The sequence below is a fragment of the Dromaius novaehollandiae genome, chromosome 1, assembly GCF_036370855.1.
Source record: "Dromaius novaehollandiae isolate bDroNov1 chromosome 1, bDroNov1.hap1, whole genome shotgun sequence".
Taxonomy (NCBI): Eukaryota; Metazoa; Chordata; class Aves; order Casuariiformes; family Dromaiidae; genus Dromaius; species Dromaius novaehollandiae.
This window is the reverse complement of record NC_088098.1, coordinates 88,096,185-88,119,865: the sequence shown is the minus strand read 5'-3', so window position 1 is coordinate 88,119,865 and position 23,681 is coordinate 88,096,185. Positions and strand designations below refer to the sequence as shown.

Below are 23,681 nucleotides of genomic sequence, written 5' to 3'. Positions count from 1 at the left end.
CAATTTCAGCTACTCACCTTAATGTTCCACCAAGTTCAACAGCAAGAGATTCAAACAGCTGCTTGTCCATGTGATTTGTCATATACTGTAAGAGATATCCCTCTGTGCTCAGAGCAAACAAGACAGAGTAATTCAGCTTCTTAGTACAATCCTCTGTATACAAGCTGCTCTGTATACAACATGAAGAGGGGATGTTTGGGACTGAGAAGTCTTCTTATGGTATCAGAAGTTTTTCCACATAAAGATTTGTATAGATCTACTTGTTTGGCTTTATATTCAAAAGGAAAATACTGCCAATATTTTTTCCATTGCTTTCTCCCAACTAATGCTGAGCTAGCAACACTTTCTGGGCTACTGTAAAAAAATCTGACATCACATCCATTTCACAGGTCACTTTTCACAGCATCTGCTTAAGTGAAGAAGTTTTCCCACAACAGCTGAGCAAACATCTGGATGGATAAAGGAGGACAGTGATTAATTCTCATTACGATCTCAAGTTTCTACAAAAATACAGCACAAGCTTAGTTATCCTGGGAGTACTGATGCCAATCCTGTATGCTGTCACAAGTTTATATCATAAAATTGTCTCAAAAGGAGAATTTGTCTACAGGAGTGTAGATACAGACTTCTGAGAGAACAAAGATTTTAAAAAGATGATATTAGAGGCCAGTATTAGAATATTCAAATTAGAAATTAGAACTTTGAAATCAAAACTGACCATTCTGTACACCTGCTTAGTGGACTACCTATTGTGGAAGTTCGGTTCTTGGCAAATCAGAAAGCCCACAGTTCTGAGCAATAATCAACTTCTACTTTGCTTCAAAAAATCACAGATAAACAATAGTAAGAATTTAACAGCTGAGAAACAAGCATGCTTTCTGCTTTCAGTCTTACAGAAAAGACAGATGAGATACTTCAAGAACGAGACAAGAGAGCTTTAACTGGAGTAAAGTTCTGCTGAGGGCAGTTGCAGTGCAGTACCTTGAAAAACCCAGTGGAGTTTGAACATTAGGATTTAAATCTTCAAAGAATTAAATACATTTTGTCTCCTTCTCAAAGAAGGAAAGTGAGACTAGATGACACCACAAGTACTCTGCCACCTAAAAATAAAAGCCACCAAGGAGGCCAAGAGTACTCTACTGGATGACAGCTATAAAACAGATGGCCTTACACAGATCTTTGCCAGCTTGACAGTGAGACAGGTAAATTCCTCCAGTTTCTTCCCATTTCCCATACATGCAAAGCATTTAAGGATGTGAGAGTACATAGTCATTTTAGTGGTGTAACTGAATTCCAAAGTGTTTGCAAGATGGAGCCTGTATTTTTAAGGCTTTGCTCGAGTTCAAAGGTTCTTATATACTTAAGAATATAAACCAATTGACAACCAAGCAGACAACCTTGTCATCACTAGTCATTTGATTGTCAGTCAATTAAAATTAGTAAATAAAGATATAATTACAGCAATTTGGCTTTCCTCTTACTTATCCAGTTCTAAATGATGCTTCCTCTGCTGTATTACTGCAGGGGTGTTATATTCAACACTTTCTAAATTCAGCAGTATTGCTAGATTCAGCAATATCAGGTGTGCCCACTTACTTCCTCAGTTCAGATGCAGTTCACCTATAGACTTGATTTTAGAGATTCAGAAGAGACAAAATATGGACATCAGACAGTTAACTCGCTCATTCTTGAATGCTGTTCAAATACATGTTTTCATGTCCAACAAAGTGTTTTTAACCTTTACTATGTTCTTTAAATAAAGAAAATATAGAAATTGGTAACACAGACCAAAGGACAGTATTCAACAAATGCTTCCTGTAAGCCTTGGGGGAACAACGGCAAAACTGTATCTACATCCAACTTTAAAGCAATGTTGCTGGCATTGACTAGTCCAAAATAATAGTGGTAACTTCTTACCTTCATGGGTGCTGAACCTATGCTTTCATATCATTCTGCAACTTTTATTTCCTTCTAAATTTTAGTAGCATATTCTCCCCCCAAAACATGTCATGTTCACTGATTACTTTAAATCCCAGCAAGCAACAGTTTAGGGAGAATGCCCCCACCTGCTCATGGATAGTTTTCATTGTTTCTTCCCCTCTAGGGCTGCTGAAGCTTGAGAAAGTCAAGAAAAATGCCAGTTTCACATTCCATTTGAAAATTATTTTAATACTATAAAACTTATTTGTTCACATATTTTGTACAAAAGATGAGTTGTTTTCTCTTAATTACAGGAGAATCATTTAAATCTTGTGATTTCAGCTAAGTAGGTCCAAAACAAAACAAGACTGGGTTCTACTCATTCTGGAGGGTCCCAATACAGCTCACCCAACGTCTCTTTCCAGTTTTGCTCTCATGATTATGGACCACCTTGCCAGAAAGCACCTCACATCATTGGCTCTTTGGAGGCTTGTAGTGAATTCGGCAACGCTCATTAAATACCTGAGACACCAAAACAGAAGAACAAGAGTGAATCAGTCCTTGTCTGGCAGATGACCAGAACATCACAGCTAGAATCAGCAATTCTCTTCACATAGCCCCCATCTCAGGCTGCCCAGCCCTGCTCTACCAACAATCGGTACTTACCAAGGTTTCTGTCTCCGTTCACCTTCTCTCCAGGCTTTAGTGAATCCAAAACTTGCCTGGCGCTAGGGGACTGCATAGTGCTAAAAGTGCTTTCTCTCAAATAAGGCAGACCTATAATCCTGGTGATTTGTCTTTATCAAAGATACTGAGGCATTTTTTAAGAGGCAAAAAAATTATCAGTGGAAGGATCCCAACAGCTGTGGTATGTTCACTCAGGCATTCAAATTTGGACATTGTATTCTTCTCTTCCTGAGAAACCCATTTTACATTGTTGTGAGAGCTAAGAGGAGGTACAAATGCTCTTCGAAGCCATTTCATAATATTATTATTTGATTGTGGGTGCTGATGTTGCCAGCATTCCTATGCAAAGGGCATGCTGCTCTTGCCTCACATTTGACATCTTCTGTGGGTAACATTGAGCACACAGAACTAGTGACTGAAGACCACTTTCATTTAGCTTGAACTGCAGGCCTCAACAATCAGACTGTTTACCATAATGACAGCCAATAAACGTGATTTATTTCAAGTAAGCAGTCTGAATCAAAAGCACAAAGCACAGGCTCACACCAAAGTTACAGGTGCCCTTTACAAATGATTTAGCTACTGTTTCGGCTCCAAAGAGCACGCAGCGCATGTCCTAACAAGTGACGTGAGCACCACCTACCACCAAGTTGAGGCACTGGCATAGTTATCAATTCCATCACCAGCACTTCTGCAAGAGCATGTTTTGCCAAGGTATCCAGACACTTTTCAGATCCAAATGGCTTTGCTTTCCAAGATACCAAATTACAGGAGCTCTCTCATAGGTTTAACATGCAAAGTGACTGGTCTTGTAATTTTGGGGAAATTATGATTTGCTTTACATAAATACATTTTTTTAAACTACATCTTCCTAGAATTCTCCTTCCACAGTGCATCTCCTTATTAGAATTTCAGAACCTATGGCAACTTCAACAAAAGTGAAGCCTGCAAACTTAAAAATTCTGAAGAATCGACTTTAAAATGTAATTTTGATTTTAAGTTATTTACTTCAGTTATTTTAAGAGACAGGCATACATTGCAAACTGCTTCATATTGCAAAACCCACAAAAGTTGTGATCTAAGTTCTTCCATAACCCTGCCCTGTTATGTATGCACATAAAACAGACACCCCTGGAAGAGTGTTTAAGACCTGAGATAAAAAAAAGTGATAAAAGGAAGCTGTAGAAATTAAAGGTCATAAAGGATTCCCATTCAGAACCATTCAGAATTACTTAGCAATTGCATCACTTTTGCTCATGGTTTGTCAAAGATTTTAGAAGCATTTATATCTTAAAAGGATGGTGGAAACACTCTAAAACACTGTCTGGCTCTCTCGTATCAAAGAGCATACAAAAACAACCTCCCAATAAGCTTCCAGCTTGCTATCACACAAACTTTGAAAGAGTCTTTAACAGACTCTTCAGACACTGGAAGGAAGATCAATACTGCAATCTTATTAACACTATCTCCTCTTTTTAATATCATCCACTGACAGATTTCAATGGGTCACTCAAGCTGATTAACTCTCAGAGTCTATCTGTGAGGTGTTATTCTTGGTTTTTTGGACAGGAAAAATAGCGTCTGAGACACCTTAAAATTCGTGTTGCTATGCATAAATTTGATTTTGCTGTCTTTATGTATTAATACAAAACATTCTTGTTACAAATTCCAGAGTAAAGGCAACATAGAGAGAATACTTTTGAGTGTCTTGTTTTGAAAGTCATTTCCTCAACCACATGTATTTCTATAAAGCAGCATCTTTCTGTATCCACTATCCTTACAGCTACCCAGGTTAAATATTTTAAAACAATTTCTTTTTTTTTTTCCAATCACATTTTTTCTAAATAGCTTTCGGTTTATTAGGGTTAATCTAAATATACAAGCATACTTGCCAACCAAAAGTCTGTAAAACTGAAAGAGAGCTGAGATCCTCACATGCAAACCAATAACCACTTCCATGTAATAATTTGTATCGCTGCAGTCCACAACTATGACAGGGTCTAATTCCTTTACTTAAATAATATTTTCGCAGACAGATAATGTGCTTATATAAAGAGGGAGGCAATAGCAGAGATGGAGATAAAACCCAGAAGTACTGGGTCTTCGAGCCCTTCTCTAAACACCAGCTTGCAGCAGGCCAAAATATTCCTGTTTACGTGCATACTTCACTATTTATAAACCAAATGCTCGCCAGCTTCAGGAAAGAAAAAAAAAAACAACAACAAAAAAAACCCAAACTAATACTTCTTCACCAGCAAAAGTTTAATGCAGCTACAGGAAACCACTGGCATCAATGCTAAGTTTGGTGCCAACAGAGATCTGGGCTGGTACCTGTAAAACAGAGATAGTGTTTTGGTGGGTGTGTGGTGAGGGGTATCTGTATTTTTTGTGTGTTGTGGGACAGGGGAGTTGTGTTTTTCTCGTTTGTTTGATTTTTAATAAATAAATCTGATACCAGACTGACCACAAAATGTTTGCTACTGATAGCTTACAGTGGGCTTTTGAGGTTGCTGTGTTGCATAGTCATATCCAAGCTGGCTTTAAATTAATTAAGCTTAATGGCATGATTAGCTTTTTAAGACAACACAGAGGCAGCACCGACTGCAAAATGTACCTGAGAAACCCTGTAAACACTCACCTATTCACATAGCATTGAGCTGCATTGTAGTGACTAGACCCCCAAGAATACTCAGGATTGAAAGCTGTATTGCATTTACACTGATAGGATCTAGGGGACTAAAATCCTGAAGTAGAGATCAACAAAGGAACTGCAGACAGTATTAGCTATTTGTAAAGATCCTTTTCACATTGAATGAGGGAAAAAGGTTATTTTTCCAGTTTTGAAAGCTCTGAACAGCTACAACAGACCAGGAGAGGATTATAGGAGTGAAATGCTGCAGTGACACAACACAACCACCTCAGAATCTAATTTCAGGGTTAAGATCACTTTATAACAAGGCTGACTGAGGCCATCAATCCAGAGGTTGATCTGACATCTCTACTGACATAAAAGAGCAACAGCAAAACTCCCCTTCCACCAGGGAGCACCAGTCCAGGCCTGTAGAACCTCCATTAGAAAAATGTCCAACTTCTATAGCCCCACTCTCCTCTGCTCAAAAGGGCGATCGGTACCAAACATGCTATATTTAAAAGACTCATCCCTCTGACAATAGAAGAGGTCAAGGAAAGCTTTACATACAGGCCACCATGGAGAAATCTGAGGTCCTGAGCCACTGAGAAATGTTGAGTCATTTCTCCCCTCTATATCAGCCATTTTTCTTTCCTCTGCAGTGCAACTGAAAAACTTTGATCTTTGCATCCAGAGCAGCGAAGATGACAGACCTGAAGGATTTCCCCCCAAACTGCCTTCACTTATTTCTAATTCACTCGCCTCATAAGGCATCAGTCTCACACCTTCAGTGCAGGGCTGTTTGTTCAAACCAAGAGGACAGAACAATCATCACTTTTTAAAATGACTGCTGAGTACCTTCCAGCTTCTGTCGTTTACCACTTCTTCAACATTCAGCTCCGACTGCATCAATTTCAACTGCAGAAAAGAGCAGATAAAGAAAGCAGTTATAGTCAAACGAGCCTCCCTACAGCCTCCAGTATTCACTATCATTGCAACTTTCTTGATCACAACCACAGTACCCGGTGTGCAACCCCTCTGATGAAGCAGACTGAAGGGCATAATGCGTAATTGCCTGAAAGTATGGTCCTTCCAGTCAGCCGATGCTTAGGGAAGACTGAAGTCTGCAAGGGGTGTGGGGAAGGGAGACTTGCAATACAAATCTTCTGGCAGAAGCAGCCACCGATTACCAATGTTTTGTTCTTCACTGAATATTGCCCATTTAGATTTGCTAGCAATGAACTGATTAACTCTAATGGCTTCGCAGACAAAAAAAATAACTATGCATCACTCAAACACGCAGCACAGCGAATGACAGTGCTGGGTTAGCTTTGCAGCCTCAAGTTCTCATTCTTCCACATCTGCATTATTAGAGTTGGGTAGGAAACTGGTAGCAAATCCAGAACTGAACACACAGCGCTCAGATTCTGGATTTAGGACTAGACTCATTAAAAGGTCCCCTCTGCTTCCTTCACTGTCTAGCCTGTGCACTGGCCAATAAAGGGTCTGCAGGAACAGATGGCGTGTGCCATGCTGTCTGAACCAGTCCGTACGGAATGCAATCACAGTCGCACAAACCAGGTTTACGCAGATGCAAGAGCTCCAGCAAAAGACACCATAAGAAGCAATTCCTGAGCGCTCCCAGAAGACACATGAGAATCTCTCTTTGCTTAGCATCTATTAGGAACTCCAAGAGGCACATGCGACGTTTTCAGACCTGAGCTAATTTGACACTGCCATGAGGCTCTGAAGCAGCAGTGGAGGATTTGAGAACCTATTTGCTACTTAGGCCTATGTTTAGGCTTTATTTTTGTTGAGTCTTTAATGTAACAGACTAAGGATCAGAGTAGCTCTATTTTGAACACTTCATTCCAATTAGAGTTGGTGAATAGGTGCAAACCCACCGAGCAATCCCATCGAAAACCTTCCAAGCAGGACATCAGGACACATACAGCTAATATTGTTGCTGGATGAACTTTTACCTACTCAAGAGGACTACAAAATGTGAAATAACAACCCAGCATTAACAGGGTGGCCTGCTGACCAGAATTAGTCTCAACAAAATAACCTCTCAGAAGATCTTCAGCATTTCAAAGCAAACTTTTTCCTACTTTAAAAGCTGCTTACTTAAAAAGAATTTGTTTAATTTTCACATGCTGAAAAAGATTGGGGGGGGGGGTGTCTTCATGGAAAAATTCCCTTGAGACTTGGTTAGTAAATGGAGAAAGGTGGGCAAAACTACTGGAATTTCCAGTAATAGGCCAGGCAGCTTCTTCACTTGCAGCATAAGGCTTTCTGCTTAAAATAAAGAATTTAAGTGCACATCTGCAGACCACTGCCTTCATAAACCACTCTGCTGCAACATGGTCATCACAACAGGCAGCGGCATTTTCCTCCCCCCGCCAAATGACTTCTTCTAAAGATACTAGTCTTTCTAGTTTGACTACGTATGAGTTAAAAGACAAGCAAAAATTCCAAACATGGATAAGCACTGTCATTCTTCTCATATTTTCCCCAAATAATTAAGGCAGGTAAAGAGGATTTGTATAGTCAGCACTCAAGGACCTCTCTAGAAATTAATGCCAAGTTTTAGTCATAGGAAAGATCCACAGGTCTGGAAGACACAAACAATTTTACAATTGTCTGAATTGTCATATTAACTGCTTTTGATACCAGGCCTAAGTAAAACTAATATTTTAGCCTTTTTCTTAAAGTTGCATGCCTGAACAGCAATATAATTAACCAACATGGATATTCAGACATTTTTTTTTTAAATACCTTGACATTTAGCAATTTGCTTGATAAAGCTATTAATGATTACGCTCTGTTTTGCATTTCCAGAATTTATTTGGTTAGATATTTTATGACATTTTGTTTAAGAAAACTAAGACGATACAAAATTAATATAATAATCAAATGATATTTTTCTGTAGGCAGACTACAAGAACTAGCTCCTAGCCCCACAGAACTTCAATTATTATTTAATCAATGACCCAGATGATGTTGCTTTGGATAAATGCCTCCAATTTCAGGATGAAAGCAGCATAAATAACAAGAAAAAACAGATTTGTATTGCAACCAAAAACACATTTGAAAAGCATAATTGTGTGTGTGGGGGAAAAAAAAAACAGAAAACAAATCAAAAAATCTTGTAAGTGTCCAAATGCAGATTAGAGGTCATTTGACAAAAGGATTTCTGGGGTGTTCCCAAAACATGGATTGCTTTTAACATTTTAAATTGCCACTAATTATTAAACATTATGGTTGTGGTTGTGGTCCTCCAAAAAGTTTTGCTTTAGGTTTTGGGCTCCGTAACTCAAAGATTCAAAGAATCAGCTCCACAAACAAAAAAAAAAAAAAAAAAAATCACAGAAAATGCTGGGCTTCCACTCTGGTTTTCCAGACTGATATGGATGCTTGTTAGAAGTTCTGTAAGTGACACTTTGCAGACAAAAATCACTTGCATGTGGCCTGGTTCTTTAAATCTGAGTTCACAGTGGAGCGTGTCTCTGAAGAACACCTGTTGAACAATTCTCTCACCCAATGGCCTGGGAAAATCAGATGCTGGTCCTTGAACCCTTGAGTTCAAATCATCTCCTCAGGAAGCTCTTTTAACTACAATTGCATCAGCACTCAACCACTCTTGGATACAGCGGCAACAACAGGCTCCTCTTGGAAGTACAGGTGGCAACTGGGTTTTGAGGAAGTTCAGCACCACAAAAAACAAAGTTTCAGGACTATCCACCTATCTTTTAAAATCCTACAATACTATAGCAGGGAAAGCTGTACCTATGATATAGGGCTCTGATATGATGGTGGGATGTCTAGCTATTACAACAACAGCCGTTATATCAGAAACTCAAAGACATGAGTTTAAAAGCCCTGGTTGAGGCAGTCCTCAACTGAGGAAGGTTCATTAAATGGCTGGATGCAGCAGGTCCGCCCATCCAGTGTATGCAAAAGAGCAATGAGCCAATAATCTTATTAGGAGTGTGCTTCAAGCGTATGGCGTGGAAAAAACTGAGAAATGCAAAGTGAACACAAGCGACACAGATGCAGCATGTTTGAAAGAGAATGCCTAAAGAAACCAATAAGACAGTTCACATCCCTGCTAAAGCTATACGTGCAGTATCCTTTCCCCTACAAAACAGGCTCTGGAAGGGAGCTAGGAACTCCAGAGGGGTTCCTTTCTCCATTTCTGATACTTCCACCTTGTAGCTGTACTGCTCACCTCTGATGAAGTACACTTTCCATTCACTGTACAGCATTCAACCCTAGAGGCCAGACACTGAGAGGGGTGCACAGGCTAAAGTTCCTTACGCAACCTAAGAAATACTCACACCATCACAATGCACTCAAAAAAATTCCAAGAAACACTGAGCAACAAGAACAACAACAAAGGTTAAGTGGAATTTAAGGTTGCCCAGCAGCTCATCCTAGAAAAGAAGGACCGTGAGTTATAAAGATGCTCTTCAAGGTGATAACAAAAAGGTACAGCTTTAAGGCTGTGTACCAATGTGGTGCAAGAGACATACATAAAGCACATATTTCATTATTTTCTAGTGTTTGTATCTTGGCACTCATATCTGCAGTTTCCTGAGACACTAGCTTTCACAGAGATAAAAAGGCAAGGGGAACCACCAGGCATTCTGAAGGGAATAAACAAGCCACAGTTAAATTGAACGCCAAGTGGTGTTAGTCAGTGAAGACTAGAGTCCACTGTGGTGAAGTATGCATGCTTTTCTACTGTATTTGTGTAGGATCCACTCCAAGTTCTCTCCATCATGGAGGTCAGTCCCTTTGGGAAAGATACTCTCTTCTTCCTCCCTAAGTGATCTCTGTCAAGCTCTACCACTCACCTTTGTCTGCTCTTTCCTGAGTTGCTTTAATAATGCTATGTCATCCTGGGCCTTTTCCCTCTCTTCTCTGAGAGTTTTCACTACACTGGAAGTCTGAGCGATGCAGCTTTTGATGATTCTCTCTCTGCTGGTGTGAGCTTCCATCAGCTGATTGGGAGAGACAAAAAAGTCACAGCACCTAGTTCAGTGATCCAAGAGAATAAAACCTCCACATTATAAGTTTAAGAGGCAAGACTTTCTGAAATCAAGGTACCATTGTGCCTGTAGATCTCCCTGACTCTCTATAATCCATATGCTGAGAAGCAATGCTGCTTAGAGCGATAGCTACCAAGTTGATCTGATGGTATCAAATAAAAGCCAAAGATACACATGAACAGGAGGCTTTGAAAGCAATGTAGAAGTGTGCTAGCACCCACTTTTAATTTAAAGCAATGGGCTGGGCTAACAACATCCACTGAAGTCTGAAATACATCTTGAAGGATTGGTATTGCAGAACAAATGAATACTCCACATGGTTTTACAGTGAAGTAGCTTTTACATGCATGTGGTTTAGCTACATAGAGAAGTCAAGCATGTCAGTTATGGATAAATAAAGCATGGTGTATCAAGCCGGTCATTTCCTAAGAAGCTGAAGTTGCCCTGCTGTAGTGGACACTGCACGTAACAAAGTGTCAGGGAATGAGTGGAAGTGAAAGGAACAGACACTTACAGACTGGTACAGCTCTTTACATGTCTGGCTGGCATCAACTTTCCCTACAAAGGAAGCTGTTGGAATTGTAGTGTTTAATTCATGGACGATTCTGTCATCGATCGTCCTCATTACCCTGAGCAACTCCTGTATTAAAAAAAAAAAAAAAAATCCTTGCTTATATCTCTGAGAGCAGGCTACTGGGAAAAAAAATTGCATGATTAAGTCTTTTAATAGAAAGTAATATAGAAAGTAAAGGTAGATCACTAAGAAACAGCAACCCCAGGACAACCACAGTCTCCACATGCAGGGAGTACTTGCTGCAATTCAATTAGTTGCCTTAGTAGCAAAAGACAGCCAGGGCAGAATTTTCCACACACAAAGTTTGTTTCCAGAGCTCCATCGGCACTAACACTTACAAAAAGGAATGAAGGAAACAGAAGACCACAACAAAATAGCAAATTCATAATAAAAATAACACATTTTTAAACACCTTATCCCCCCCCCCCAAAACAGCAACAACAGCTTCAGTCTATGTAGATCCTGTTCACACCACCGAAGATACACTTTTTTAAGGAACACAAAACATAAAAAGAAAAGGAGAGGTGTGGCCTAGATGTGCACGAGTTGCTAGTTTCATGGACAGAGTTCCTGCGCTATAGGATTATGCGTGCTGAGAACTGGACAAATGAGGCCTTGCCGTTCATCTGCCTCCATTTAAATAAAGTACTTTCTGAATAGTAGGGCAGGCATGCTCATTCGTGGATGGACCTTGCTAAATACTTGTAGCTGGGGGAAAAAAAAAACCAAAAACATTCTTTTTAACTCTTGGAAGAACATGAGAGTTTTGATGATGCTACACAATTCAAAGAGCGCATTTGGGGAGAAGCAAGCGCCTCGTAGACTTCAAGATGGGGGGAGGGAAAAGAAAAAAAAAGGAAAAAAAAAAAGGTATTCCCAGAACATGCTGGACTCGCGTTTCTCCGAGAGCAGCCTGCACACCCCAACAGCCACGAGCTCACTTCAGCTGCTTCCAGAGGCGCCCCTGCACCGCGGGGCACGCAGACGCCCCCGCTCTGAGCCGCCCCCACCGGCAGGACCGGGGCGACGCGAGCTGCCCCCCGCCCCCGCACTGCCCGCGCCATTTCCCGCCTGCAGCTGGGGAAGAGGATGACCTCGCCCCCCTCAGGCGCGCGCCCCCGCGGCCGGTTGCCAATGAACGGGCGCGCGCGACTGCCCCCCCTCCACACACACACACACACCCCACGCGGGGAGGCGAGGGGGAGGGGAGGGGCAGATCCCTCCGTCCGCCACGAGCGGGTTACCTGGAACTCGGCGAAGTCCTCACAGCTCGCGGCTCTGCTGGGCGCCGCCATATTGGAAAGGCCGAGGGCGCGGCGGCGGCCAATCAAAGCGGGGGGGCGGGATGACGCGCGGGGAGGGGCGGGGCGGCCAGGGCCGGCAGGTGGGGCGTGCGGGGCCCCGCCCCTCCCGGGGCGGGGCCGAGCGGTGACATTGGGGCACTCGGGCTCGGCCGCGGTGGCTGCGGGTGGTGGCGCCATGTGGGGCTGCGCCGGTGAGTGACTCGCGGCGCGGCGGGCGGGCGGGCGGGCGGGCGAGAGGGCAGGAGGACGAGCAGGCAGCGCGGGCAGGCAGCACTCGCTCGCTCGGGGCCCCAGGCCCCGGCCCCCAGTCCCCGGGGACGCCGCGGGGCCTTGCCGCGGTGGTCGGGCGGCAGCGGTCGCGCTCCGCGGGGCTTGCAGGTAGCGTTTCCGCGAGGAGAATTTCGGGATTTCTTTACGGGATTTTTTTTCATTATTCCATTAGGTTAAAGAATGGGTTAGAGCTTCCCCCTTGGGGGGCCTTTTCCCAGAGCTGCCTTTTTCTTGCTAGCGCCCTGCCACATCCACAGCTTAGCGTTAGGACATTGGTAAAATGCTGGTGTACGGTCCTCGAAATAGCACTGCTCAAAGTACCTGTGAAGCATGTGAATAGATAATTCCCTTCAAGCTGCGATGTGTTCTGTGTTTTAGAAATCGCCTGTAGGCTGTAATTTTGCATGGCCGTTTTTCTGCATAAGGTTGATAGGCACGATAAAGTGATGGCTTATAGAATCGAGTGCGAGTTTCTCTGTTGGACTGTTGCAACCTAAATCTGTTGTTTCTTGCATAGTATTAGTTTTGAAACCTACTGTTTTACTGCTAGTTTTCTCTTGTAAAAAATAAAAAATAAACCTTCATTTCAAAGCTAGTATTTTCACTCTTGTACTCTGAGTTAAGTCGGCCCCTTTGCTGCCTCTGCTTTCCCTTCCAGACCGGGCTGTTAAAGTTCTGGAAAGAAATGTTCCCTCAATTCTGCGGATGGCTAGAGGAATGGATTTGAAGATACAGAGAAGGCTTTGCAGCAAGCCCCAGGAAGAGAGTCAGCCTCAGCCACGAAGTAAGAGCTTTTGATAAAGATCAGGCTGCGTTTGTAGAGGAGCACTTGAGCATTTTAGCGTTTCTGAAACGTTGTACGCTTTATCTCAAAAAGAGTGGTGATAGTTTGAAAGACCTGGACCAATGATGAAAACTTCATGAAATATTTAGGTGTCCAGGCTCTGATCATCTGGATGGGAATTTGGCTGAGATGTATGTTAATATCCCTGATTTTGTGAGAAGGAATTATAATCTTTGATTTAGACTGAAAAAATGAACATTAAAATTAGCCATAAGATTTTAGTTTTCAACAAAGCCTATAGTAAAATTTCCTTCTTGTGACAATAACATAGATTTCACTTTCTGGTAGGTTGTTAGAGTCTTGTCTCATGTACAGCCCTACACTGAGGCTCTTCAGCTGCACTCTAGAACCGGCTATTCAACCCCAATGTAAAATACTGATGTTTAAGAATGTAGTACTAGCTAAATACTTCTGCAGTTTTTCACAGTAGAAGCAGCTCCAGCCATATGCAAAATTGATCATGCCCTGCAGAAGACAGTCTGAATCACTGGCTTAGTTCATATTTAAGGAAAGCTCAGGTACAGTTCAGGCTGTGAAACATTTCATCACTATAGATGGGACAGCTACGATGCTCTAATCGGACTTCCTGTATAACAGGTTACCTTTTTGGCCCATCCATACTAGATAAAAGGAGCGTACAGGTGTGAAGCGTTTTACATACATCTGTGTTAAAAACATAGTAGAGCTGTACTGGGTGAGACTAAGGGTCTCTTTAAGTGTTGTGTCTCCAGCAGTGACCCGTGAAGGACGGCCCTTACGTTTTTGCAAAGGCCAATTGGAACAGTGGGCAATGGCAGGTATCTAAGGAAAAGTACAGAAATAGGGCAAATGTTTAGTGTTTCCTAGACTGCTGTCCCAGCCACTAGTGAAGTTCTAGTCTTCAGCAGAGGTGGCATCGTTGCGTTTAATGGCCCTCACAGGGTTTTTCTATCGTAAATTTGCCCAGTTTCCTCAAGCTGTATGTGTTTTAGCATACACGTCCTGTGAAAAGCAGCTCCTCAGCTGAACTGTGCTGCGAGAAAACAAGTACAGTCTTGTGGTTGATTTTGGAACTTGGTATTTGCTATCTTCAGTCTGGTGTTCCTTTATTCAATACTCTTTCTAATACAGAGGCAATTTATTATAGTTCACCCTCTCCGTGCTGCTTATGATTCGGCAGCCCTGCGTTGTGCTGAAGGGGGCTTCAATTACTACTTTTCCAGGCTGAAGGGGGCTTAGTCTGTTAAATTCTTTTTTATACGGAGGCCATTCCTACCTGTGATCATCCTTTCAACTTTCTCTGTACCTGTTCTAGTTCCACTATAAAATTTTTTGAGATAAGGGATCAGTATTTCACGTGCTCTTCAAAATGTTGGTGTCATGGTTTTATACAATGGCATAATGAGGCTTTTGTGTTGGTCTGTGCTCATTTCCTAATAATTGCTAATATGCTGTTTGCCTTTTTGACACCAAACATTTTCTTGAAACGCTCTGTGAACCCCCAAGGACTAATTCCCCAGCCATAATGGTTAGTTTAGAGGCTGTCTTTTTGCATGTAAGCTGGAATTGTTTTTCTTGTACATGTTGCTTTATATTTATATGCATGGGATTTCACTGGCTCTGTTGTTGACTCAGTGTTACGAAGTTCTTCTGCAGCGCTTCCCATTCAGCCCTCTTTTCTGTGTTTCTGAATAACTTACTGTTGTCAGCAAATTAGATATCCACCCCATTTTCCAGGTCATATATTAATCCACTAACCTGCACAGATCTATGCAGGATGCATCCCATTGTTTAAAAAAAAAAAAAAAAAAAGCCAAAACCTGTTGACTTTTGCACTGTTTACTATGTTTTAACAGTCCTTCCATTTTTATATTTTGTATATGGAGGTTGAAAGATGGAGGTGAAAATTAAGGGTTTAATCTTTGTCTACTGGCATCTGGTTGCTTTTACCTCCAGGTAAGAAAAGAAAAATCCTACAGTCCATGGTAAACTTAAATTCTGCGATGTTCTGGTGCAGCATATTGGATTTTGTTTTTCTATCAGTTCCATTTGATATTTTAAACTAATTTAAATTGAATAGGAAAATAGTAAAATCACAGCATTTAGGAACATTTAGGAAGCTTAGTTACTGGATCAGGCTCTGTAGATTTAATATTGCAAATATGCAGGCCTTGGGTAAGATTTGGCTTCCCTTACATGGCCTCAGTTTAATACATATTTGCAGGTTCTCAAAACTGATTATGCCATACTTTTTTTTGTTCCCTAACCAACTTTTTGTTTGTAATAGGCCGATCTACTTTAAGGGTACCTGGACACAAGCCTACAGACTGGGAGAAAAGGTTTTTGTTGTGGGCAGGCCATTTCAAAAAAGCAGAGGATATACCAGAAACTGTCTCGTAAGTGCCAGTTTTGAAGCTATAAAGGAGACATTGTCTACGCAGGAATGAGTTACTTGAATGCAACTCCAGAACAGCTTTTCTTAAAGGGAATGGGTTTTCACAGCTGAAAAATACACAGAACTGAGGACACTTCTGATTTTGCCTCAGGTGTGATGTCAGAAACTGATAGGGTTAAAATCTTATACTATTGTGTTTGCTGTACTGTCTTGTAGATGGGGAAACCTGGGCAATTCTTTATTGTGGAGATGTAGTCCTTTTAATTTTTTCTGAAGGGAAGACTGACATCTATCAGTTGTTTCAGTACAGAAACACCACAAATCAATTACTTTTTATTCCGCTTCGAGTCAAAAAAGCTTTATGCAAACATTAAGTTTTTTCTAGCGTTTTTCTTACTATGTCAAAGTCTACTATTTTGTGGAACTTTCATGACATAGTTAAAGAATAACTGAAACAGTATCATTTAAAATACTTACTAATGAATGTCTAGTGGGCTGGAGGCTCCTAATAAATAATCAAAAGGCTCCCTAATGAAAAGAAAACATTGTCAAAATTTTCCTGTTGCTGGTGCAGTCCCAATATTAATGCTTTGCTCTGTGCGAGGTGTGGGAAATAAAACTGGCTGTTCTAGTCTGCATGTCTACATATTCCAAAATTAAGATTAATCTTAACAACCCTGCCCCCCCCAAATATTAGTTTAAAAAATATTCCTGGTGGTGGGATAGTTATCTTTGAAATTATATTTATAATGTTTTAAAATATATGTATATATTTAAATTAAAGAAAAAAACCCAGTCAGTTTACCTTGTGCTATTAAGGTAAACAAATTATGTGGCTGCCCTCTGAAGATACTTTATTTGTCTGGATGCATTGTGTGGGAATTGAAGATCCACCTGTGCATCTTACGTTTTTTAAAAATGTATCATAATGGATTAAAAATTGTTAAAAAGGAATTACTCCATTTTATATTAAATCTTTTTCTTAAAATTGCATTTGAAATATGTAAAGGCTTAAATTATTAAAACCTATTAAAATTTGTCAGTTTGTATATTTTTGTGTGCAAGATAGTTGTCATGAATGTTTTTAAGAAGACAGACTTACTAGACTGAGGGAAGTCATTGGCTGTGCATCTAAAATCATAGTTTATTGGAAGGATAAACCAGCTTCTGATAAAAGCTGATTTTTTGCAAGTGCAGAGAATTTTTCTCCCCTACCCCCCTTTTTTAAGCAATTAGTTCAGCCAAAGTTGAGAAGCTGATTGAGAACTATAAAAGCATGAAAGCTTGTTTTCCTATTCTAAATTGAGTAAGAATGGGGTATAAGGGGATGTGATATAACTCAGTAATCCTGAAAGTTGTGGTGATCAGAAGTAACTCATTTATTGAACAAAATAAATCTTTATTTTAGCCACTGGATTGAATTAAATTAAAATGCAAATGGTGTTCAGATAACTGTCTTTTTGTCATGTATATTCTAATGCATTCAAGGTACTCGCACTAATTAGGTTTTTTAAATGCTATCTCTGTGCATTTCAGCTTAATTTCAGTCTGCACGCAAGATGTTTGTCACAGATTATTAGCAAAACCAAATAACCTGGAAGCTAAATTTAACTGCTAGTTCTGTGCCTGATTAAAGTATTCTCTATGATTGGAAATCTTATCCTCATGTCAATACCCTGAAACCATGATCAAACCTCGCCTTTGCCCTTTTCAAAAACAAGAGTATAGTTTTTCCAGTTCTCAGGCCCTATGTGATTTTACCACCTTGAACCACCATAAATCCTTCACTATCCTTTTTTTCCAAGTTCAGGGGTAAAAATGTGATAAAAGATTCCATATTCACTGGTGTTTGTATACAGTGGTAGTCTCTCAGTTCTGTTAAATCTACTAGCTATTTCAGCTTTGACATCTAATTACCTAGTTCAATGCATTTATCCTTTCTTCATATTGATGCTTTTCCAGTCATCTGTAATTTTATAATACGCAAAGTTTAATCAGGGAGAATATTAGATTTCCTTGAGAAGGGAATCACTTCTCCAAATTCTTCAAGGAGAGTTAGATATACAGAATATAGGTCTCTGGTTGTTGTAGAGAGCATCTGAAAATGTTATATTTCATTGGCCCTTCTTGCACTGGTATCCCTAATACTGGCTTTAAATTTGCTATAACTACAATGTAATTTGGGTAGAATGATCTTCAGAGTTTAACCCAGCATAAATGACCTGTTGATACTTTTAGCTCATCTCGTATTCAGCTGGAAGGCTTTAATGACTGATACTAAGGAGGAATATAACTGCTGGCATGTCTAGATACACACACTGAAATATGAGAAAGATTTAGTCTTTTGTCCAAAGCTGACACTGGAAAGCTGACAGTGCTCCAAGCCTCTTCAGTATGTTAGGAAAACAGATTACCTTAAGGCTAATGTTCTGTTTATTCTAGCAGAAGGGAGGTGGTAACCACGAGTCTTTTACCAAGTCCTACTGAGATTTCTAGTAGTGTTATATTGGGCAGCCAATGTTAAATCTATTAATAGCATTATCGAATCCTGTAGTAGTTCCCCTGCAGCCTTCTTGCTGAGAAAGAAAATAGACTGCATCAGAAGTGACACCATTTTGAACATCAGAGGGGAAAAGAACCTGCTAATCTAGGATAATGCCTCCGTCTGTCCAAGATGCTCCAACTGTTAAATTTTACGTATTTTATTCATGTTGACAAATGCTTTTTACCATGCTTCTGCTGTTGAGGGAAAATGAATGTTTTAAAATACATTAAAATACACAAACATGGATGGGGTACTCATTGTCTTCACAGATGTTAGAAGGTGGAGGTGAGCACAGAAGGGAGCTAGTAGTAAGAGAAATACCATATTAGTAAGAGCATCCTTCTCTTTTTGCAGTCCTCCCTCAGTGAACATAAAATAATAATTTGACTGCAAGGTAAAATAAGAAGGCTGCTGTATTTAAGTAATCTAGAAAGGTAATACTCTCTCACAATTAAATAACTGAAAATTAAAAATTTTTCATTTGTTTCCCACTTTAACAGGAGCTTCTTTTATGGTTTTGATTAAGTATCTCCCAAGGAAGTTGGGGATCAGACTTTCCCATTCTTGTAAAGCATTTTTTAATTTTTAGTGAAAAGAGCCAAGGACTGTTATTACACAAGATTACATAGATGGCATGCTGGGAGTAATCAAACAACTAGCCAACAGTTAATTTGGGTCTTTGATAATGACTTGGGTGTTCTTTTCTGTTTTTCCTTGAGGATTGAAACAATCAGAGCAGCAAAGACTACACTGCGTGTGAAGTTCAGCTATGTAATGATTGCCTTGACAATACTGGGCTGCATAATCATGGTGATTAGAGGGAAGCAGGTAAGTACAGAATTTGGGCTTCTGAGTGGAAATGGATCTTCACAAACTCCTCAGCTCCTCCTCTAGATTAGTAGTTAATATGGGTGGGGTTTTTTGTTACATCAGTGAGCAAAAATTAAAATGAGTCCTTCTAGTCTCTCAGAAGTGACCCTCACTGATTAATTCACAAGTCAAAAAAGGGTGATATCACTCTTAGACTGCATATGCTTTGTTTAAAAAGAAAACAGTTGTCCTTTTTGTCATACAATACTTAGTTTTATCTTGCACAGATTTAATTACTTAATTTTAGTGAAAGGCTTCCAGAGTTTGAAAGGAATGAGACCCTCCTGTTCTGTGTATCTTGTAGGCAGCAAATGTTCTCTGGGCCAATGGATCCATACAGTTCATTGTATGGACCTATTACAAATGCATCTTTATGCACATACTGCAACATTCATAGAATTAATATAATGGAAATAGCAAATGGGCATGTTTCTCCACATGCAGACTGAGAATTCTCAGTCTTTTTAAACCATGGGGAAACAGTCCATAATAATTCTTTAATTACAATAAAAAATACTATCTTCCTGTAGTTTGGATGGAGCAACCTTTAAACTATTGTTGTTCATTAAATCAAAAAGCTGTGTACTTTATGGAAAAACTTCAAATCCTGTAGATGGTGAGCATACTTCACTTGCATAGAATTTGGCAAGAAATCCAAGAAGTTCAGCATGTGGCAGGACTAGGCCTATGGTCTCATTTGCATTGTATGAAGTAAGTGTAAAGTCTAAGGTTCCAACTGCAGCAAAGGTTAGTCATGCTTTAATTTTACATGTTTTGTAACACAGTTGGTGAAAAACTAGCTTCCTAGTATTTCTGTAAGGAAATTAGGGATGCTTTTTTGTGTATTGAAGCCAAGCCAAAAGCTCTCAGCAGCTTTAGTCTCAAAGTCAAGGAACATGAAAATAATTTCTGCAGCTTATTGTCATGTTGCTTTTGAAAAAATTTATAGGGATAACAGAAACACAGTCCTTTTAAGGATGACTGGAAGCAGAAAACCCTAGCTTAAAGCATCTACCTGGGCAAAACCTTATTCGTATGCTGCCTTTTGCTCAAGCTACTCCACTGATTACAATGTTCAGATATTGTTTTTATAGACCAAGTGTGCTAGAGAAATTATATTAAAATTTGTTACCAAGTCCCATTCTCAGCATTGTAAACTACTGATGTGTGAAATTTCTACTTGTCAGCATTCCCCTTATCAAAGTGAAAAGGATGCAGCATTCTGAAACAAAACAGTTGACAGCTTTTTCCCTGGCTTTAGCAGAGAGATCAAGCACTGACAATTCCCAGAACATTTTCCTCTTAGGTTTGAGTAGTATGAAAGCAAACAGTGGAAAGAGAGATTAGAGGCACAGCTGCTTTGGGACCTCTGTTTTCATAGCAGCTGGAATCTATCATATATAACTTTTGATTTGTTTACAGTGTATCTGACTTCTGAAGATGAGAGATTAATATTAAATACTGATCAGAAACACAGAATACATCTGCTAGTGCCATTAACAGAAAGGCTTACTCTATTCCCAGAGAAGTAGTGAATTTAAGCCAAAATACTTTCTGGGGTTTTTACTTTAACCCTTTCTCTTCCTGGCATTAAAGTTGACAGCACTGTGTCTTAGTAAGTTAGGGCAAATATTTTGTGAACTATTGATTCAAGTTTCATCTTTGTGGTCCTTTAAGTAACACTTTCTGCTCTTCCTTTGTCATTGTGTTGTAGGCTATGAAAAGGCATGAATCTCTTATAAGCATAAACTTGGAGAAGAAAGCTCAATGGAGAGAGGAAGCTGCTCAGAGTACATCTGCTAAACCCTAGAGGAAAAGGAAAGAAAGACCAAGGATTGGGGAAGAAACAACGTCCTTTTCAGCACCATGAGGAGGATATAGTTGTATTTTTCCTATATGTTAGTTATGTACTTGTGTTCAAGAAAGAATGAATACATGATCTTGTAATCATTAAAAACAGAAACATCTATTTTCTTCCTGACAACCTCCCATTTCCTCCAAATTCTCTTCCTTAAGGTTAGAGGAACAGGACATGTGATCAAACTGGACAGACAGAATAGTTGTTTCCCACATGTACTATGCACAAGACTAGGTATCTTAAAAGACTTTGAGAGCCATACCTGTGCTCTCGATACCAATCTCCTTTACCAAGTCTTACACTCTTACTTACCACTTATGTTAGCTAGGACGCAAAAAGAACAATGCATTTGGTTTCCACTCATACATCCATACTTGTACAAGTGAAAAAAACTTTCACTAGACAGGCATCCACTATCACTATCTTATGACTTGGGTACTTGACTTCTTTGGGTCCCTTCAGGAAGAAAAGGGCTGTATGCACTCTGTATTATTACAGCCTCCTTAGAATATTCCCTATGTTCTGCTTTGGATAAGACAGACAATTATTAGGGTAGTCCTTGAGTCAGGAATAATTGTATGGCCTGCATTAATATTAACAGAATGAGCAGAAGTCATTAGGAAGCCTGTTTACTTGTTTGCAGTCCAGTATATTGTGGCGATGTTTAAGTGAAAGATTACTTTTTGGGAAGAACTGCTGCCTTCTGAGAAAAGAGACGAGTGATAGTGAAGTGGTATTCCACAGAATCAGTGTTGCAAATGACAGCCTACCAGTTTTTACACCAGAGTCTATAGTGAGATAAGAAAAAATCCAAGCTAAGGGAATAGAGAATATTTAAAGGAATACTGAGCAACAGCTCTAGCCTGTACTATCAGATTAGCTCTCTAGAGGCACATGAGTGTGTGAGAAAGTGATTCAGGAATTTCCAGTTTCTGCTACTGAGCTCTTTTTTCCTAAAATTTATTTGCATTTATTTCCTTCAAGTCTCCATCTTTTCTTTCATGACATTAGCCCACTTAAGAGAAGGATCAGTTATATCACTTTGTGCATCAAGTTTTAGAAACAGCAGAGCCACAGACACCTGTAGAGAGCTACTCCCAACTAGTGTTTTTCCTTTTCCCTTCAGCTCCCTTGGAAGGAAATGTAAATTGGGACTGTCAGGACTGTTCCAAAGCACAGTTTCCCAGGACTACCTGCTAACTGGTCACTGGGGACTCTAGAAACTGAAGAGACATGTATGTTTGAACAGATGCAGTTTGTGAACTTTCTGATAGTGAGAGACAAATATTGTTTGAACCATTAGTACTACTAAAGGTTAGCAATATATCTTAAGGAAATAAAAGCCCTACAAAAATGCAGGTTACATCTTGCTTGTCTTTATAATTGGAAAGAAAAGCAATGAGATATCCAGCACAGACTTCTCTAGTAACTTGTCCTTTCCTCTAGAGATAGAAAGTAACTACTACGGTCTATCTTTTTTACTGATCACAGTTCTGGGTACCACTCATACTGTTGAGATGTAACCAATCAACCAACCTGTGCAGTCATTCCACCACAAAAGTTAGTAACCTTCAGATGTCTCCAAGACCTGTTATCAGAGTCTCCCTAAGGTCACCATCATAAGTATGCTGTCACTCAAACCAAATAGGCTCCCACAGACTTGTCCACACAGTTAGCATTGAGTGCAAGTCTGCAAGTCATGCTTAATACCACTGCGGATAAGTAAACGGATCTTTCATGACAGCTCTGTTTCTATGCAACACTAGTAAACCCAGATGTGGGAATCAAAAAGTCTCCCCAGAGTGTTTTCATGTGTTTGTGTATGTTTTAAACAAGACCAAAAAGGAGAACGTGAAATGTAGACAATATTTCAGGTTACCATGATTAGAAACTTGTACATAATTTAATTTATGCTTGCTGATGGCAGAGCTTAAAACCATCCATCTCTCAAAAGCATTCCCCTTTCAATAAGCACGTGAGTGCACTCTGAACAGAATTGTCATGCACCTCATCTAGTTATCGACATAAAACTGTTTGGACTCATCCAGCTAGTAAAGCATTTCAAATAAAAATGTCTATCACTTAGAAAGCAACAGCTCAGAGCATCATCAGTCACCAGTTTTTCATTTTACTTACATATCTAAAGACTTTATGCCCTGTTCATCCAAAAATTGAACTCAAGGGTCCAATGGTTTTATAGAAGCTCCATGTAGTCATACATCCTTTCCTTCTATCAGTCTGATATCTCCACCATTTCAGGATCTACCATAAAACCTGTGCATCACTGCACATACTTGCATTTTCTTTCAGCTTCCGCATTAGCTCCAGAGTCTCACATAAAAGCCTGAGTCATTGGGCTGTGTGCAGTCTCCAGCTCTCTCTCAATCATTGCAGTATGTTCTCTGAAAGTATATGGGTACTAAAAAAATGAAGTAAGTCTTTCTCAGAAGGACAATGAAAGAAATCACTTCTTTCCTAGCCTGATGGCTCCCAAGAAAACACTTGGCAATGGTTAAAAAACAGAGCACAGGTTTCTGGCCTAAGCAGCCAATCTAGTCGACTGGAAAACTTCTTAATACACTTTGTTTCACCTAATTGGCTCCTGGCTTTAGCCCACACCATCTTAACACTGACTAATTAAGAGGAACAAAATAAGTCCTTAGAATATTATTTCACTTTCTCCCCTTTGCCAGGTCTGCAGCACAATTCAGGGTAATATTTATTCTCAAAAGTAAAACTATTAATCATATGC

General features: G+C 40.0%; 2 protein-coding genes across 3 annotated transcripts; one reads left to right on the top strand and one right to left on the bottom strand.

Moving 5' to 3' along the window:
• Window positions 1–2,148: 2,148 nt before the first annotated feature.
• Window positions 2,149–12,222, bottom strand: MIX23 (mitochondrial matrix import factor 23). The gene is made up of 5 exons (XM_064505447.1): window positions 12,109–12,222; window positions 10,805–10,930; window positions 10,096–10,242; window positions 6,095–6,154; window positions 2,149–2,442 (listed from the first exon to the last, which is right to left on the bottom strand). The coding sequence occupies exons 1-5, from the start codon at window positions 12,157–12,159 to the stop codon at window positions 2,392–2,394; spliced, it is 435 nt and encodes a 144-aa protein (XP_064361517.1). The 5' UTR covers window positions 12,160–12,222; the 3' UTR covers window positions 2,149–2,391.
• A 16-nt stretch (window positions 12,223–12,238) lies between these two features.
• Window positions 12,239–21,045, top strand: FAM162A (family with sequence similarity 162 member A). 2 transcript variants are annotated; one of them, XM_064505446.1, is made up of 5 exons: window positions 12,239–12,359; window positions 13,097–13,222; window positions 15,549–15,657; window positions 18,921–19,029; window positions 20,786–21,045. In XM_064505446.1, the coding sequence occupies exons 1-5, from the start codon at window positions 12,344–12,346 to the stop codon at window positions 20,879–20,881; spliced, it is 456 nt and encodes a 151-aa protein (XP_064361516.1). In that variant the 5' UTR covers window positions 12,239–12,343; the 3' UTR covers window positions 20,882–21,045. The 2 variants fall into 2 exon arrangements, with proteins under 2 accessions (XP_064361516.1, XP_064361515.1); XM_064505445.1 differs by lacking the exon at window positions 20,786–21,045 and adding an exon at window positions 19,685–19,832.
• The last annotated feature ends 2,636 nt before the right edge of the window (window positions 21,046–23,681 follow it).

Bases quoted from the DNA above. Each gene is read 5' to 3' on its own strand.
- FAM162A (XM_064505445.1), top strand. The intron at 13,223-15,548 runs GTAAGAGCTTTT...TGTTTGTAATAG, and splicing joins GAGTCAGCCTCAGCCACGAA to GCCGATCTACTTTAAGGGTA. The intron at 15,658-18,920 runs GTAAGTGCCAGT...TTTTTCCTTGAG, and splicing joins GATATACCAGAAACTGTCTC to GATTGAAACAATCAGAGCAG.
- MIX23 (XM_064505447.1), bottom strand. From the start codon at position 12,159: ATGGCGGCGCCCAGCAGAGCCGCGAGCTGTGAGGACTTCGCCGAGTTC. The intron at 10,931-12,108 runs GTAACCCGCTCG...TTTTTAATACAG, and splicing joins AGGACTTCGCCGAGTTCCAG to GAGTTGCTCAGGGTAATGAG. The intron at 2,443-6,094 runs GTACTCAGCAGT...TTGGTGTCTCAG, and splicing joins TAAACGACAGAAGCTGGAAG to GTATTTAATGAGCGTTGCCG.